The sequence below is a fragment of the Oryx dammah genome, unplaced genomic scaffold (assembly GCF_014754425.2).
Source record: "Oryx dammah isolate SB20612 unplaced genomic scaffold, SCBI_Odam_1.1 HiC_scaffold_4, whole genome shotgun sequence".
NCBI classification, from domain to species: Eukaryota; Metazoa; Chordata; class Mammalia; order Artiodactyla; family Bovidae; genus Oryx; species Oryx dammah.
The window spans coordinates 78586323-78602164 of NW_024070188.1; the positions used below are offsets into that span (position 1 = coordinate 78586323).

At 41.8% G+C, this 15842-nt stretch overlaps 1 protein-coding gene across 1 annotated transcript in view; it reads right to left on the bottom strand.

The window, feature by feature from the left end:
* Positions 1-14642, bottom strand: part of TFB1M (transcription factor B1, mitochondrial) — a 61092-nt gene extending 46450 nt beyond the window's left edge. The window contains exons 1-2 of the mRNA XM_040238733.1: positions 14449-14642; positions 11118-11269 (exon numbers count right to left, since the gene is read on the bottom strand). Of these exons, the coding sequence (XP_040094667.1) occupies positions 11118-11269; positions 14449-14581 (285 nt within the window). The 5' untranslated portion in view covers positions 14582-14642. The remainder of the gene's footprint in view (positions 1-11117; positions 11270-14448) is intronic.
* Positions 14643-15842: the final 1200 nt, after the last annotated feature.

The window sequence follows — 15842 nt, forward strand, 5'->3', positions numbered from 1 at the left end:
CCTAAAATTTGAAAGGTTCAGAAACTTGCAAAGATTTATTTCACTGATAAGTCAATTATACATGTAATGTTGCAGAAACGTGGAGCTGAAATGCATATGCTGATTAGAGGCTAAACATTTTAAATTATGGGAATCATCTAGTTTGATCTGTTTAGCCATGGTAGTTTAGCAAAAATAATTGTGTACCTCTGATATTAATGTACTTATGGATTATTTTAAGTTTCCATGATTTGCTAAATTTAATCTGATTGAGTTCCAGAGAAACTTAGAAAATATAACAACTTAGACATACTACAAAAAAAGGGAGATCTCTCTCTATAGGACAGGCTTTTACTGTATAAAAATTGTATTTAATGACAGCATTTACCATCAATGAAGAACATTAAATTTTCTTCTGTAATTATGCTTCACATAATTAAAAAACAAATAAGCATACCAAAAACAAAGAGGGAGAATTAAAAGCTTATGTTTCACAATGTCAATATATAGAAAGTAATGAAGTAATTAGTAATTAAGGGTAAAATAAAACAATGTAAATTTGGCTCTGTGGCATTAATTTACATGCTCTGATAACTTTAACCATGTTTGAAATATTATTTTCCACCTTTACGCACACAGCTACATACCAGGAAACTGGTAAAAATACACATTTACCTTCCTTTCCCAAGTTTAAAGTGCTAGTTTTTTGGATTCCCCTTCTGGCTTATGTGTCAGTCAATGACACACCAAGTCCTCCTGTTCTTTAAGAGGTCTACTTTTTCCAGGACAGCTCTCCAGCTCGAGCTTTCCCCTTCCCGCTCCCCACTGCAGAAGGAATGAATGCTGCTGTTCACAGCTTTATGTGAAGGCCCTGAGCAATTATGGAGGCCAAAAAATAAAAAAGTTGTACAAACAGAAATGACAGTATAATTATGGACAGCAGCCATTTCAACACCTAATGATAATCAGCAATGACACAGAAAGACCTCGTAACCAACCACTAACAGAAGAAAATGTCTGCATTACAATAATGATATTTGGGGAATGACAAAAGGGTGGGACAGATCACTATTACAGCCCTTCAGGAACAACACTGGCGCCTGTTACACCTCAGAACTCTGGGAGTGTTGCCTCATATTGACCTCAAAGGCACCACTGACAATCTATGCAGGCACTAATGACAGCCAAATGAGTATTTTTACAGACACTCAAATTGTTCTGCCATTTTCAATCCTATATTTTTCCAAAACGAGTCATAAGCAAGCTTTGAGTAAAAAGCATTCATTAAATAAGGCTGTAAAAGAAGAAAATCAAACTGTGATAAAGGAAGCATACAAAGTATGTAGATTGTGAGAGCTTTACATTGTACCAATCCTAGAGATGTTAAATCCTGAAGCCAACATACTGAACTCTATCATTTTTACTCAGTGTTGGAAGTAATTACAGCCAGTTTCCAAGGGAGAACATGTGCTTTTCTGGTATTAAGTTCTATAAAGGGTACAAGGAAGAAATAGAGAATGCCTTTGATAAAACTAAGAAAACAAATGCAGAAGTGTTCTTCACAGTCACCTAAAAATCTCTCTCCTCTTACAAGTACTTAGTGAATGCTGTCCTGCATGTGTGTGTCACGGGGTGAGGGGGTGAGTGGTGGTGGAGGGGAAGCTATGGTCTTAACTAGGTAGTTTGCTGGTGATCTAATTTGAAGAGGAAAGAATCTGTGCAATTTCTAGAACCTATGCCCATTTATAAATCCCTTCAGTGCAAAAAACTAACAGCCATTTTATATGTTTTACGCCACCTTCTCATGGTGACTTCCCTGCTGGCTTGGACGGTAAAGCATCTGCCTACAATGCAGGAGACCCAGGTTCGAATCCTGGGTCGGGTTGATCTTTCCAGGTAATACTCTTGCCTGGAAAATCCCATGGATGGAGGAGTGCGGTAGGCTACCGTCCATGGGCTTGCAAAGAGTCCAACATGACTGAGCAATTTCACTTTCACCTTTTCCTGGTGAGGGGCTCATGGCAGCCAACACTGTACAGTGAACTAAGCAGTAATTACACAGCCCAGTAATATTACCTTCTTTCTAACCTGCCACATACTGACTTTCACACATGGGGTTCTCGAGGCAAGAATACTGAAGTGATTTGCCACTCCCTTTACCAGTGGGCCACGTTTTTTAAGAATTCTCCACCATGACCCGTCTGTTTTGGGAGGCCCTGTATGGCATGGCTTATAGCTTCATTGAGTTACACAAGGCTATGATCCATGTGACCATTTTGGTTAGCTTTCTGTGACTGTGGTTTTCATTCTGGAGGTTGTGGGATTGTACTTCTTGCTTCTTCTGTCTGCCCTCTGATGGATGAGGATAAAAGGCTTGTACAAGCTTCCTGAGGGACTGGCTGTGAGGAAAACTGGGTCTTGCTCTGGCGGGCAGGGCCATGCTCGCTAAATCTTTAATTTTCTGCTGATGGGTGGGGCTGTGCACCCTGCCTTTGTAGGCAGTCCAGTTCTAGAGCCTACAGGCTCTATGGTAGGGCTAAAGGTGACCTCCAAAAGGACTTATGCCAATGCATACCTCCCAGGACGGCTTCTGCTGACCCGTGCCTCCACAGGAGACCCTCACTCACTCACAGGCAGGCCCAGCTCAGTCTCTCACAGGGTCAACTGCTCCTTTCTCCTGGGACCCAGTGTGCACAAGGTTTTGAATGCACCCTCCAAGAGTCTGTTTTCCCTAGTCCTGTGGAAGTTCTATAGTCAAATCCCATAGACCTGCAAAGTCAGATTCCCTGGGGAGTCCCATTCCCTCTGCCAGATTCCCAGGTTGGGAAGCCTGATGTGGGGCCTAGAACATTTGCAACAGTCGAAGAACTTCTTTGGTATTATTGTTCTCCAGTTTGTGGGTTGGAGGTTCATAAAAATGTAAGGAGGTTATAACAAAAACCACCCCCCCAAAAAAGAAATGCAAGAAGACAAAAGTGGTTACATGAGATAGCTTTATAAATAGCTGAGAAGAGAAAGGGAAAGGTATATTCAACTGAATGCAGAGTTCCAGAGAATAACAAGGAGAGATAAGAAAGCCTTCCTCAGCAATCAATGCAAAGAAATAAAGAAAACAACAGAATGGGCAAGACTAGAGATCTCTTCAAGAGAATCGGAGATACCAGGGAACATTTCACGAAAAGATGGGCACAATGAAGGACAGAAACAGTATGGATCTAACAGAAGCAGAAGATATTAAAGACAAGGAGGCAAGAATACACAGAAAACTATACAATAAAGGTCTTAATGACCCAGATAACCATGATGGTATGATCACTTACCTAGAGTCAGACATCCTGGAGTGTGAAGTCAAGTAACCCTTAGGAAGCATTACTACAAACAAAGCTAGTGGAAGTGACAGAATTCCAATTGAGCTATTTCAAATCCTAAAAGATGATGCTGTTTAAGTGCTGCACTCAATATGCCAGCAAGTTTGGAAAACTGAAAGGTGGTGCTGGAGAAGCAAATGGCAACCCACTCCAGTCTTACTGCCTGGAAAATCCCATGGAGAGCTGAGCCTGGTGGGCTACAGTCCACCACGGGGATGCAAAGAGTTGCACATGACTAAGAGACTGAGCACAGCAGTGGCCACAGGACTGGAAAAGGCCGGCTTTCATTCCAGTCCCAAAAAGGCAATGCCGAAGAATGCTCAAACTATCACACAACCGCACTCATTTCACATGGCAGCAAGGTCATCCTCAAAATCCTTCAAGCCAGACTTCAACAGTACATGAACTGAGACCTTCCAGATGCACAAGCTTGATTCAGAAAAGGCAGAGGTGCCAGAGATCAAATTGCCAACATCCACTGGATCATAGAGAAAGCAAGGGAATTCCAGAAAAACATCTACTTCTGCTTCACTGACTACACTAAAGCCTTTGACTGTGTGGATCACAAACTGTGGAAAATTCTTAAAGAGATGGGAATACCAGACCACTTTACCTGCCTCCTGAGAAATCTGTATGCAGGTCAAGAAGCAACAGTTAGAACTGGACAGGGAATAATGGAGTGATTCAAAATTAGGAAAGACGTACATCAAAGCTGTCTATTGTTACTCTGCTTATTTACCTTTTATGCAAAGTATATCATGTGAAATGTCAGGTGGATGAATCACAGGCTGGAATTAAGATTGCCTGGAAAGATATCAATAACCTCAGATATGCAAAACCACCCTTACAGCAGAAAGCAAAGAGGAATTAAAGAGCCTCTTGATGAAAGTGTAAGAGAAGAATGAAAAAGCTGGCTTAAAACTCAACATTCAAACAACAAAGATCATGGCATCCAGTCCCATCATTTCATGGCGAACAGATGGGGGAGAAAGAGGAAATAGGCAGATTTTATTTTCCTGGGCTCCAAAATAACTGCAGCTGTAAAATTAAAAGATGCTTGTTCCTTGGAAGAAAAGCTATGACAAACCTAGAAAGCATATTAAAAAGCAGAGACAACATTTTGCTGACAAAGGTCCACATAGTCAAAGCTATGTTATCTTCCAGCTGTCATGTACATATGAGAGAGTTGGACCATAAAGAAGACTGAGCACAGAAGAACTGAATTTTTTTCAAACTACGGTGCTGGTCCCCTGGATGTGGGGCCCTACGTGGGAAACCTTAAAAAGAAAGGGGCTAGCTTTAACGGTTGGAAACCAAGATGGCGTCTGGTGGAAGAGATAGGGGCATGGTCTATGTTAAAGTTTTTGATTGGCTCTCTTGACTTCCATACACGTGGACAGTACGTGATTACCATACACTCCTGTTAAGCTCATGAGGACTTTACCTAATATGCATATTCTAATTTGACCTTTAACGTGATTGGTGCAACTATGGGAGGTCTCTCCCAACCTTGCTTGCCTATATAAACCAAGAGTTTGTGGCAATAAAGCGGAACCTCTCAGATGGAACCCCTGTCGCGTCTGATTGTCTCTCGCTCGCTGAGGGGCTGGGTTGGTGGACAGCAGGCTCACCTCTCCTCAGGACCCCTCGGCTTTGCTGAGGGAAGTTCCACTGCCTCTCTCTTTCTGCGGAGTGCCCCCCGCACTGGACAGCAAGGATATCAAACCAGTCAATCCTAAAGGAAATCAAGCCTGAATATTCACTGAAAGACTGATACTGAAGCTCCAATACTTTGGTCATCTGATGCAAAGAGGTGACTCACTGGAAAAGACCCTGATGCTAGGAAAGATTGGGGGCAGAAGAAGAAGGGGACGACAGAGGATGAGACAGTTGGATGCCATCATTGAGTCACAGACATGAGCTTGGGCAAACTCTGGGAGATAGTGAAGGACAAGGAAGCCTGGAGTGCTGCAGTTCATGGGGTCGCAAAGAGTTAGACACAACTGAGTGACTAAACAACAAACAATAAGAACAGGTACAGCAGAAACCCACTCAGACTCATCAAGGGATTAGCTATTTGATTTAATAAGTTTTCTATTCAACCCCGGGTTTTCCTTGGTGGTTCACATGTCAAGAATCTGCCTGCAGTGCAGGACACCCAGGTTTGATCCCTGTGGGAAGATCCCCTGGAGTAGGTAATGGCAACCCACCCCAGAATTCCTAACTGGAGAACTCCATGAACAGAGGAGCCTGGTGGGCTACAGTCCACTGGTCACTTAGAGTCAGACACGACTGAGCAACTAAGACTTTTTCTATTCAACCAATGTAACTCCTTTAAGTGTCAACTTTTCTTAAAAAATAAACTTACAGGTATAAATTTTTCTAAACTATAATGCACAATTCTCTTCCTAAGCTAAGAACAATGAACCCAATTTCAGTCTTTTCTTGATGACTTGGATCACTGTTGACTGTAGAGCAATGGCCTCAATAGCTATGGATCCTTCCCTATTGTGCTTTTGCTTCTTTTAGCTCTTCTGCCACAGTAATAACTGTTACTTCTTGCTGTAGTCAGTGGGTCTGCTTCCAGCATTCTCTGTACTTACTTGCAGTGGACTAGGAGATCACTTTGTCTGTGAATCAGCTTTTGCTAACTGGTTGAGTGCTGTCCATGTTATGATTAACTGTGGTCATAACTGCATCAAGTAAATTACATGTATAAGTATGTAGTCATCACAACAGGAAGTCCTACTTAAAATCTGCTAGAAAGAATTTCAAATATTTACTATCTCTGATTAAAAACAGGTCCTGTTGTTAGGATGACTAGATTACTTTATATCTCCCTTTGCAAGAGGATGGGGAAGGGGAAGAATTATAAGAACAACCATTTATTGACTACAGGCAACAGACCAATCTCTTTACATAAATTTCAATCCTTGTAATAACCACAAAAGAAGACTAACATTCCCATGCTGCAGATGAGAAATCTGAAGCTAAAAAAGGTTCAAAGGCAAGGCCAGGGTCACAAAGCTAGTAAGTGGCATACATGATATCTGAAAACCAATCTATTTGATTCTCAATCCCACAAAGCCTACATTGCCTATCAAGTAGAAATACTCACTGTTTACCTAATAGAATTCCAGAGGCAATGCTAACAATACTCAATGCCTTACTATCTCCAAAATTTCATGAAATAAATATTTTAATGGTTAAGAATCCTAGAGCTTCTTACTCTGGTCAAGATGTAATACAGGAGACAGACCAGTTACACTCTTTCACTTTAAACATGAAATAGCCAAAAAAGCTGAGGCAGTACTCAGATGTTGGACAACAGGCAGTGCAGGAAAACCTGCAGATCCAAGAAGCTCTCACTGGCCCATCGGCAAGAAACATGAAGAGAACACCAAGGCACATCACGATGGAAAGACTCAAAGCCAATGATATAGAAAAAATCGTCAGCTATAAAAAGGGACACATTCAAGTCAGTTCTAATGAGATGGATGAACCTAGAGCCTATTATACAGAGTGAAGACAGTCAGAAAAGCAAGTATGAGATACTAATGCACATATATGGAATCTAGAAAGACAGTACTGATGAACCTGTTTGCAGGCGGCAAAGGAGACACAGACACAGAGAACACACTTACAGACACAGACATGGGAAAGGAGGAGAGGATGAGACGTATGGAGAGAGTAACATGGAAACACACATCACCGTATGTAAAACACACAGCCAACGGGAATTTGCTGTATGACTCAGGGAACTCAGACTGGGGCTCTATAACAACCTAGGGAGGTAGGATGGGGAGGGAGGTGCAACAGGTAGGGGACACACGTATACCTATGGCTGATTCATGCTGATGTTTGGCAGAAACCAACATAATACTGTAAAGCAATTATCCTTCAATTACAAATAAAATTATAAAAAAAGAAAAAAATCATAAAAACAGCCCAAGAAAAAAGACAGAAGCAAAGAATGACAGATTTGTCAGAAACAACAGAAGTAATTAGATAGCAGAGCAACATCTTAAGAGCACTGGAGAAAAACCCCAAAACCTGACAGCACGTTTTTAAACACATTTAAACCATAACAATCCTATGAGCAAACTGAGGCACAGTGAGAGTTACCTGCCCAGTCATATAAATAGTAAATGGTAGAGCCAGACATCAAACACAGGTCATTTGACGCTGAGTCTGTTCTTTATTACAAAAATCACACTACAATGCTTTCACGTATTAAACACGTTTTCTTACATTAGTGAATAGTGAAGTTGTTCAGTCGTGTCCAACTCTTTGCAGCCCCATGGACTGGAGCCTGCCAGGCTCCTCTGACCATAGGATTTTCCAGGCAAGGATACTGGAGTGCGTTGCCATTTCCTTCCCCAGGGGGTCTTCCCGACCCAGGAATTAAACCCAGGTCTCCCGCATTGCAGGCAGTCTCTTTACCATCTGAGCCACCAGGGAAGCCTTTCTTACATTACAGCATGCTAATAGTGAAAAACCTGTATGTTATCACTATGTTCTTTCCCTAGGCTGCCTCGTGATAATATTTTAAGAACTTGAATTAAGCTACAAATGACATACTTCCAGCTAGCAGACATTTTATAAATTATTACAATTTCTTTAAAAAGTAATTTTATTAGCTTAGATATCACTAAAATGGAATTCTTAAAATAGACCACTCTTTCTGCCTTTACTCAGTTTTATGATTAATTTAGCACCTCTAAAAGAACGTGGTTTTACATATTGAAACATTCTTTACAAGAAAAAGAAGTCTATTTGATATTTTAGTACCCAACATTTCTTTTTAAGGCAAATTCCTTTCCTGCATATGTGACACTAAAAATTAATTTTACTTCTTCTACAGAAACAGAAGTCAAATATAAACTTCCTGCACAGCAATTTACCTTGAAACCAACCTTCATATTTAGGGAAAAAAGCACAGAACTTTGATAATTAATGATACCCAATTATTTGGTTTCACCATTAAGTAACACATTTATTTAATGAGCTGATTAGATATCTACAAAGAGTCAACCTTTCTATCTCCATGTGAAACATTACTAAACACCTGGTATGCACCAGGCACTCTTAGATGCTGTAGAGGTACAGCAGGGAACAAAACAGACAAAAACATCTACCCTCATGGCACTTACATTCCAGAGGGGTGAAGAAGTGTTAAGCTGCTCAGCGGTGTCTGACTCTTTGCAACTCTGTGGACTGTAGCCAAACCAGGCTTCTCTGTCCATGGGGTTTTCCAGGCAAGAATTCTCGAGAGGGGAGCCATTCCCTTCTCCAGAGGATCTTTCCTACCCAGGGATCGAACCCTGGTCTCCTGCATTGTCAGGAGGATTCTTTACTGTCTGAGCCACCAGGGAAGACCTCAAAGATGTGAGACTGACAAGAAATAAGAACCTACAGTGTGTCAGATGATAATAAATCTCATGAGACAAATGAAACAAGGCAGAAGTCAGGAGTGCAGGGATATGGGAGGGGCAGTGAAAAGAGTGTGGCTGTCTGTTGGTCTGTCTTTAAAACATCTTTCATTGAGATCAGAGAGGAGGATATGTAAATTAAGCTGGTGATGCAAAATGTGATTCACCTGCCTGCCTAAAAAGAAAGAATTACACGTAATAGAGGGTGAGATTCAGGGTTAAGATATCCCTTTAAGGGGAAAAGAAGTCAGAAGAGTCTTCTCTATGCCAGCAGACACCCTAGATGAATAAACCTGCAGGGAACTGTGTAATGTTATTCAGTTTCTTTTTATCATTTTATGCTCCCACCAAAAATAACACTGTTACAACTTCCACCTCCAACTGATACACCATTCTGGAAAGAAACTGGTTCAGAGCAAAAATCACTATTAAATTCCATATTTAATCAAGGAATATTGCACCATATAATCATCCCCAAATAAAGTTATAAATCTGAAACCAATTCTATCAAGGCTGGCAAAATTAGGTTGAACTAAATATATAATTTTTTTAAAGCATAAAAGCTGGATATAGCAAAATAATGAGAAGAAAACTCACTGGGTTTCGAAAAATATCCAGAGGCATAAACGCAAGCTCTAGATTTTCTCAAATTTTCTCAAACTGTTCTGGCAGAAATTAAACATTTATCCATTAATACACATACAAGTTTTAGAATGTACTAATTTTAAACTGATTTGTCCTCCTATATGAAAGTAACAATGTAGCTAATTTTATTATTCTGTTGGACTCACTTAATAAATTGCTACTCTTATGAACCAAAGGCTAAGGGCTCTTTTAAAGTTTCAGCATTACAGAGGAATCAAACAAAGGCCCTTAAGCCATTAGGTGTAAGTGCCCCCCATGAAGAATCCCTTTATAAGATCCCTTATATAATCTGTTCCACTGTATTATACTATTTAAAAAATTTAAGTTTCTCCTCATTTTTAAATCCACCTGCCTCCCTCAATACTTTTTTTTTTTTTTTTAGATTTAAAAGCATTTAATGACATCGCATATATTTAACAGATAGGGCAAAAGTTGAGAGGTACAGGTCATACGACTGAGCACCGGGCCTGAGTGACCAACCTCCCTGTCAGGCCCGGCCTCTGGAGTTCATTCCTATCAATGCCATTTCGATTGTGCAGTAAGATGAAAATTTGTCATTATAATTGTTACAGTGACAGAGAAATGCACACTATGTATCAAAGAGCAAGGTAATGAAGCAAATTATAACACAGTGTGGTAACGCACAAGCAAGTAACCATTACGGTAACATGACTTTGTCCAGTAAATGCCTCGGTTCCATTTGTACACTTACCAATGATTTTAAGGGTTTATTATACATCTAGTTTAGTTCTCTTTTAGAGAAGACCAAAACAAACTGATCCTCCCCACCACAGCTTTGGAGAGGCAGCTATGAATCCCCTCACTCAAGGCTTCTCTTCCATTGAAATACAACCAGTTTCTTAAAACACTTCTCATAGGACATCACCTACTGTTTTAAAGATACATTTATCATTTCATTCTGGCTTCCCAGGTGGCTCAGTGGGAAAGAATCTGCCTGTCAATGTAGGAGACTCAGGTTTGATCCCTGGGTCCGGAAGATTTCCTGCAGAAGGAAATGGCAACCCACTCCAGTATTCTTGCCTGGGAAATCCCATGGACAGAGCAGCCTGGTGGGCTATAGTCCATGGGGTTGCAAAAAAGTTGGACATGACTTAGTGACTAAAGAACAACAATGATCATTTTATTTAAACCTCATTTTAAACCTGTGGCACAACTTAATTTCTTCACTTAAAAAATCCTTATACAAATGCCTAAGCTTAACAATTACTTTCTGTCAACAAGGCATGTATCTTCTCTCTTATGCTTGTAGCAATGATTATCTGAATTTAAAGAAGGTTCTCAGAAACCATGCCAGTAACTGAGACATTGTTAGCATTTCTTAGTTTTACTTATTTTTGAAGGAACGGGGTACCATGGCACGCACAGCTATTAGTAGCCAAAAAAGTCACGCAATTAGCTTACTTAGCATCAATGCATAAAGCTGGTTTATTAAAGCTGCGGCCAACAATTCATGTGAGGATGGGGGTAAGAAATGCAGATTACTAGACCACTCCTGGACCACTGTAATCAGAATCTCTGGAATGAGGCCTGGAGAACTGCAGTTTGAGGAGCAAACTGTAGAAGTCTTATATACCTGAGGTATATAAGGTATATACCCTGAGGTTTAAGAATCGTGGCCTGAAGATTGAAACTGGGTTTTTACCTCCTAAGTAAGATACTTTCAGCAACTTACCTGTAATCCAGGAATAAATCGACTATCCTTTTCAACCACCAGAAGTTCAGCAACACCGGCATTGAGAATGGATCTTGTGATTCCCCCAGGCCCAGGGCCCACTTCATATACATAAGCATTTGTCAGATTGCCAGCTTTCCTTACAATTTTATCTAGAGAAAAGAAAGTTTGAATCGATTACCTTGGCAAACGTCAACATATGGAATTCAAAATGAAAAATAACCTATACAAATTCTTATCAGCATTACTCAACCAACTAATCTTTTATACATAGTATTTATCAGATTATTTAACTCAGCCTAAACCAACAGTCTACCATATAACTGATGAATTCTACCAGACCCTTAATAAAAATAGGATTCCCATGACAAATTTCCTGAACTTAAATATACATGACAAGGGTTCAGTCTCTGGGTCGGGAAGATCCCCTGGAGAAGGCAATGGCAACCCATGCCAGTATTCTTGCCTGGAGAATCCCATGGACAGTGGAGCCTGGCGGACTACAGTCCACGGGACTGCAGAGAGTAGGACACGACTGAGTGCACGTGCACAAAAGCAGGCGCACACACGGTATTTTCCACCTGTTTCTCTGCCACACCAATCAATATAAGAAGTGATGGAAAAACACAAACCACTTCTCTACAGTTGCTGAATATCAATTACGTGAATAAGCAAGGCGAGCTTCACATTCAGAATTTCCAATGTTGCGAGTTAGAAATTCAGAAGCAGAAAGTGCTGGCAGTATTTACTTTTATCTACAGACATCTAGCTGCTGGTTAATGTGGCAATGGTACCAAGTTCCTAGCTAATAGGACCTGCAGAAATTGAGATTCTTGGTTATTTTTAGGAAAAAGTTAAATTTAGCAGTGAAGGTTTTTTGAGCTTTGCAAATATGCAAGTTGATATGAAAAAATTAATTTTTTAATCAATCTAAGTTAGCAGACCTTAAGAAAGCAAGTAAAAGCACATTACTGAGGATTTATTGCAACCAACCTTCCGGAAAAACACAACAGACTAATCTTATTGCCTGAGATATTAAAATCCAAGCAACTGGGCCTCTTGGGATGATGGAAATTTAGCCACCGAAAACATACTAGCACTTTACACTGTTCACTGATAGTGTACAGTCTCATTTTTGCTTGTTACTGATAACCTACCTTTGTAGGCTTAGAGGCAAAAGCAATCTCTCAATTATCCGAGAATAGTTTTCTCTTCAACGGGTGCCAGGAGAAGACGAGCATACACTGAGCATGTTACAGGTGTTTAACATGCTTTCTCACAGCAGATCCTTACATTAACGGAGAACTGTGCTGTGTGTGCTGTGCCAAGTCACTTCAGCAGCACCTGATTCTGCGACCCCATGGACTGCAGCCCACCAGGCTCCTCTGACCATGGACTTTTCCAGGCAAGAATACTGGAGTGCGTTGCCATTCCCTTCTCCAGGGGATCTTCCCGACCCAGGGATTGAACCCATGTCTCTTATAAAGTCTCCTGATTTGGCAGGCAGGTGCTTTACCAGTAACACCACCTGTGAAGCCCTAACTTAAGAATTACTACCCCATTTTAACTTCTCTGAACTTTCCAGTTTCTTCATCTGTTATTTTGAGTGAGGTTACCTGGAAAACAAATGGACACCAGCTCAGGTGTAAGTCCTAAAAGCCAACCCTTTCTCTACTAAAGAGCACTACCTCTCAGAGGGAACAGAGAGGCTACCTTAAGCACAGGTATTACAGAGTGATTTTAAGAGTGATTTTAATAGTCTCTCTCCTTTTTTTAAATGGAAGCTACAACAGTAGATAGGACAGTCTTTTCACCTTAAACTTTTCAGAAACATTCAAACACAAATGGATATCAAAGAGCACTGTCAATTCACTATGTCTGGGGTTCCACCTTGCTCTGTTCACACCTGAGCTTCTCACCTCACACAAGTTCCTTATTTGTCTTCAATAAGGTTCCTGTAGAAGAGGGAACAATAGTATCTAGATTCTGGGATTGATTCCTGAAGGTGACTAAAGATTCATATGAGAAAGGACATGTGAAGGATTTTTTTTCAATATAAAGATCTCTATTTTCAGTCCTGGGAACGGTGCTTTATATCTAGAATGCAGCTAATGACTACCCGAAATGGCTGGCTCTAATTACTATTCAGTCACGTCTGACTCTTTGCCACCCCCTGGACTGCAGCAGGCCAGGCTTCCCTGTCCATCACCAACTCCCAGAGCCCATTCAAACTCCATTGAGTCGGTGATGCCATCCAACCATCTCACGACCAAAGAATTTTCGAGGTGGATGACCTTTTAATGCTCATGTGGTAGAGCGCTCATCTAATTAAATAAGAAAACTGAAAACAGGTTAAGTTTTTTTTACCGTGTTACCCATCGCTATTGGCCTGCCGACACTGCTACTTTATCTTCATGAAATAAAACCACCCATCCCTGCTGTTGGACTGTACTTCACAACTTTCGAAATGTGATTTACTGACTCAGTTTCTTAAGAGGGGCCAAATAGAATGAAATATCAAAACCTCAGAAATGTTATGTACTCCAACTGTGAACTGCCATATTTCTAATAATCTTTCTTGTAGTATCATCTTTCAGAAAGACCAGCACGAAGAAACGGTGGTAGAGGTTAAACGACTATATACATTTGCAAAATTTATCCAACTGTGCGCTTCAAACAGGTGAATTTTATTGTATCTAAATTTTACTTCATAAAACGTGACTTAGGGAGTGGGAAAGCAAACTGACTAAAATGTAAGCTCCTTGGGGACAGACTTGGCCTTGTTCATTCACTCTCATATCCCACTTCAGCTCTAGCACAAAGGGGCTGGTTTCATGAGTGTTTACAGAATGAATATCTGCACCGTCTAGGGTGAGACTCAACAAGTAAACGTTTAAATATCGAACGCCATGAAATGGATACTCTTCCGACCTGTTACCGATAAAGTCCCTGCAAGTTTAACTGCATAAAAAGCCAAACCAGTCAGCACGTGCAGGTATTCCTTATTGGTAACACACCAAGATTCGAATTCCACAAGCGCCTTTCAGGAGATGCGAAGACTTCCAAAGCTAGTGTTTGCTCGGCGTCCACACAGCCTGCCTTCCAAAGCCCACGGCAAATGCCCCTGAACAAACGAGACACACTACACACCCCCTGGGCGGTGGGGCTCCGGAGTTCTCTCAGGGCAAAGCGGCAGAAGAGTCTGACCTACGGCCACCGCACACCTTTGTGTCTGAACCCCGTCGCCCGCCCGCAGGGTCAGCGCGAAACCCCCCCGACCCCACTCCCCCAGGGACGCAAGGAAGACGCCGGGGGAACACTGATAAGCCACCTGTCAGCCTCAAGTCCAGAAGAAAATTCTGGGATAGCTGCTTCACGGCTTGCAGTCTAAACAACTTAATGATTTCTCGAATCGTGGGCAACGGCGGGAGACGGAAAGTGCCGAGCGTCCTGGAAGAAGCCATGAACCCCGGCCTGGCAGTACAGGTCTCACGCCGGACTTTCCTCCAAGGCTCAAGTGAAGGCAGGGGGAGGAGCCTGGGAGAACTATGGCCCACCTCCGAGCCTACCTGATTGGTTAGACGTACCCCGCCGGAAGCGAAGGACGCGAACAGGAAATCCAGGCGCACACAAAGCGCATGCTCCCCGTCCTGTTAAGTGCGGTGCAGGCTGGGTACCCGCTCCGTGTTTGCACGTGAGGTGGGCGGTGGCCGGAGCGATGGCGGGGCGGGGAGAGGCGGGGCCTGGGCCTGAGCGAGGAAGGGCGGACCCAAGAACTGGTGAATGAAGTTCGCCTGGTGGAGGATTTTTTTTTGAGTTTGACTCCAAAGTGAAAGTCGCTTAGTCGTATCCGACTCTTTGCGACCCCATGGACTACAGAGTCCATGGAATTCTCCAGGCCAGAATACTGGAGTGGGTAGCTGTTCCCTTCTCCAGAGGATCTTCCCAATCCCGGGATCGAACCGTGATCTTCCGCATGGCGGGCAGATTCCTTACCACCTGAGCCACAGGGAAGCCCCACTTGGCGGATGGGCGATCCTAAAAGCGCCTCTGTGGAGGGTTGCGGGATAGCAGGTTGTTAACGGCAAAACTGTTGATTGCTAACAATTCTCTTATGGTGGATGTTTTTAGAACCTCAGCATAGCAGGTGTGGCATGGCAGGTTTCTAACTTCTCTTAGCCTTATTGTTATTTTTAAAAAATCTGTTAAGTGAACGTAATATTTGCTTTAAAATTGTGGCACTGAGAGAGGTCGTCTGGTGTGTAAATCCAGAACGTAGTTAAAGTGCATCGTATTTGGTAAAGCCGCTATCAAAGATGGTCGTTACTGCTATAATTACTTGCAGGTGAATGCGGCCCAGGGGGTTAAACGACATCAGCATATATGCTAGAGAGCTAGAATAGAACCCAACTCCTTTCCTTCAAAATGTAGTCAGTGAGAAAAGCCGCTTTGTTTAGCGCTTTAGGCTTTGGGAAGCGTTTTCTTGTATATATCAAATACTTGGTTATACCACCTTTCTAAAGATTTTGTTTCCTCCACCCTAAACAGAAGCTAGTAATATTTATCCTATTTTTGAAAGTCTAGACTGTTGACATAGGTGTTCATTCACAGGTTATATTCATTGTTTTGTTTATTCCTCACAACAGTCCTATGTGGTGAGATTATCATCCTTAGTTGTTGTTTTAGTCGCTGAGGCATGTCTGATTCTTCTGTGACCCCATGGAC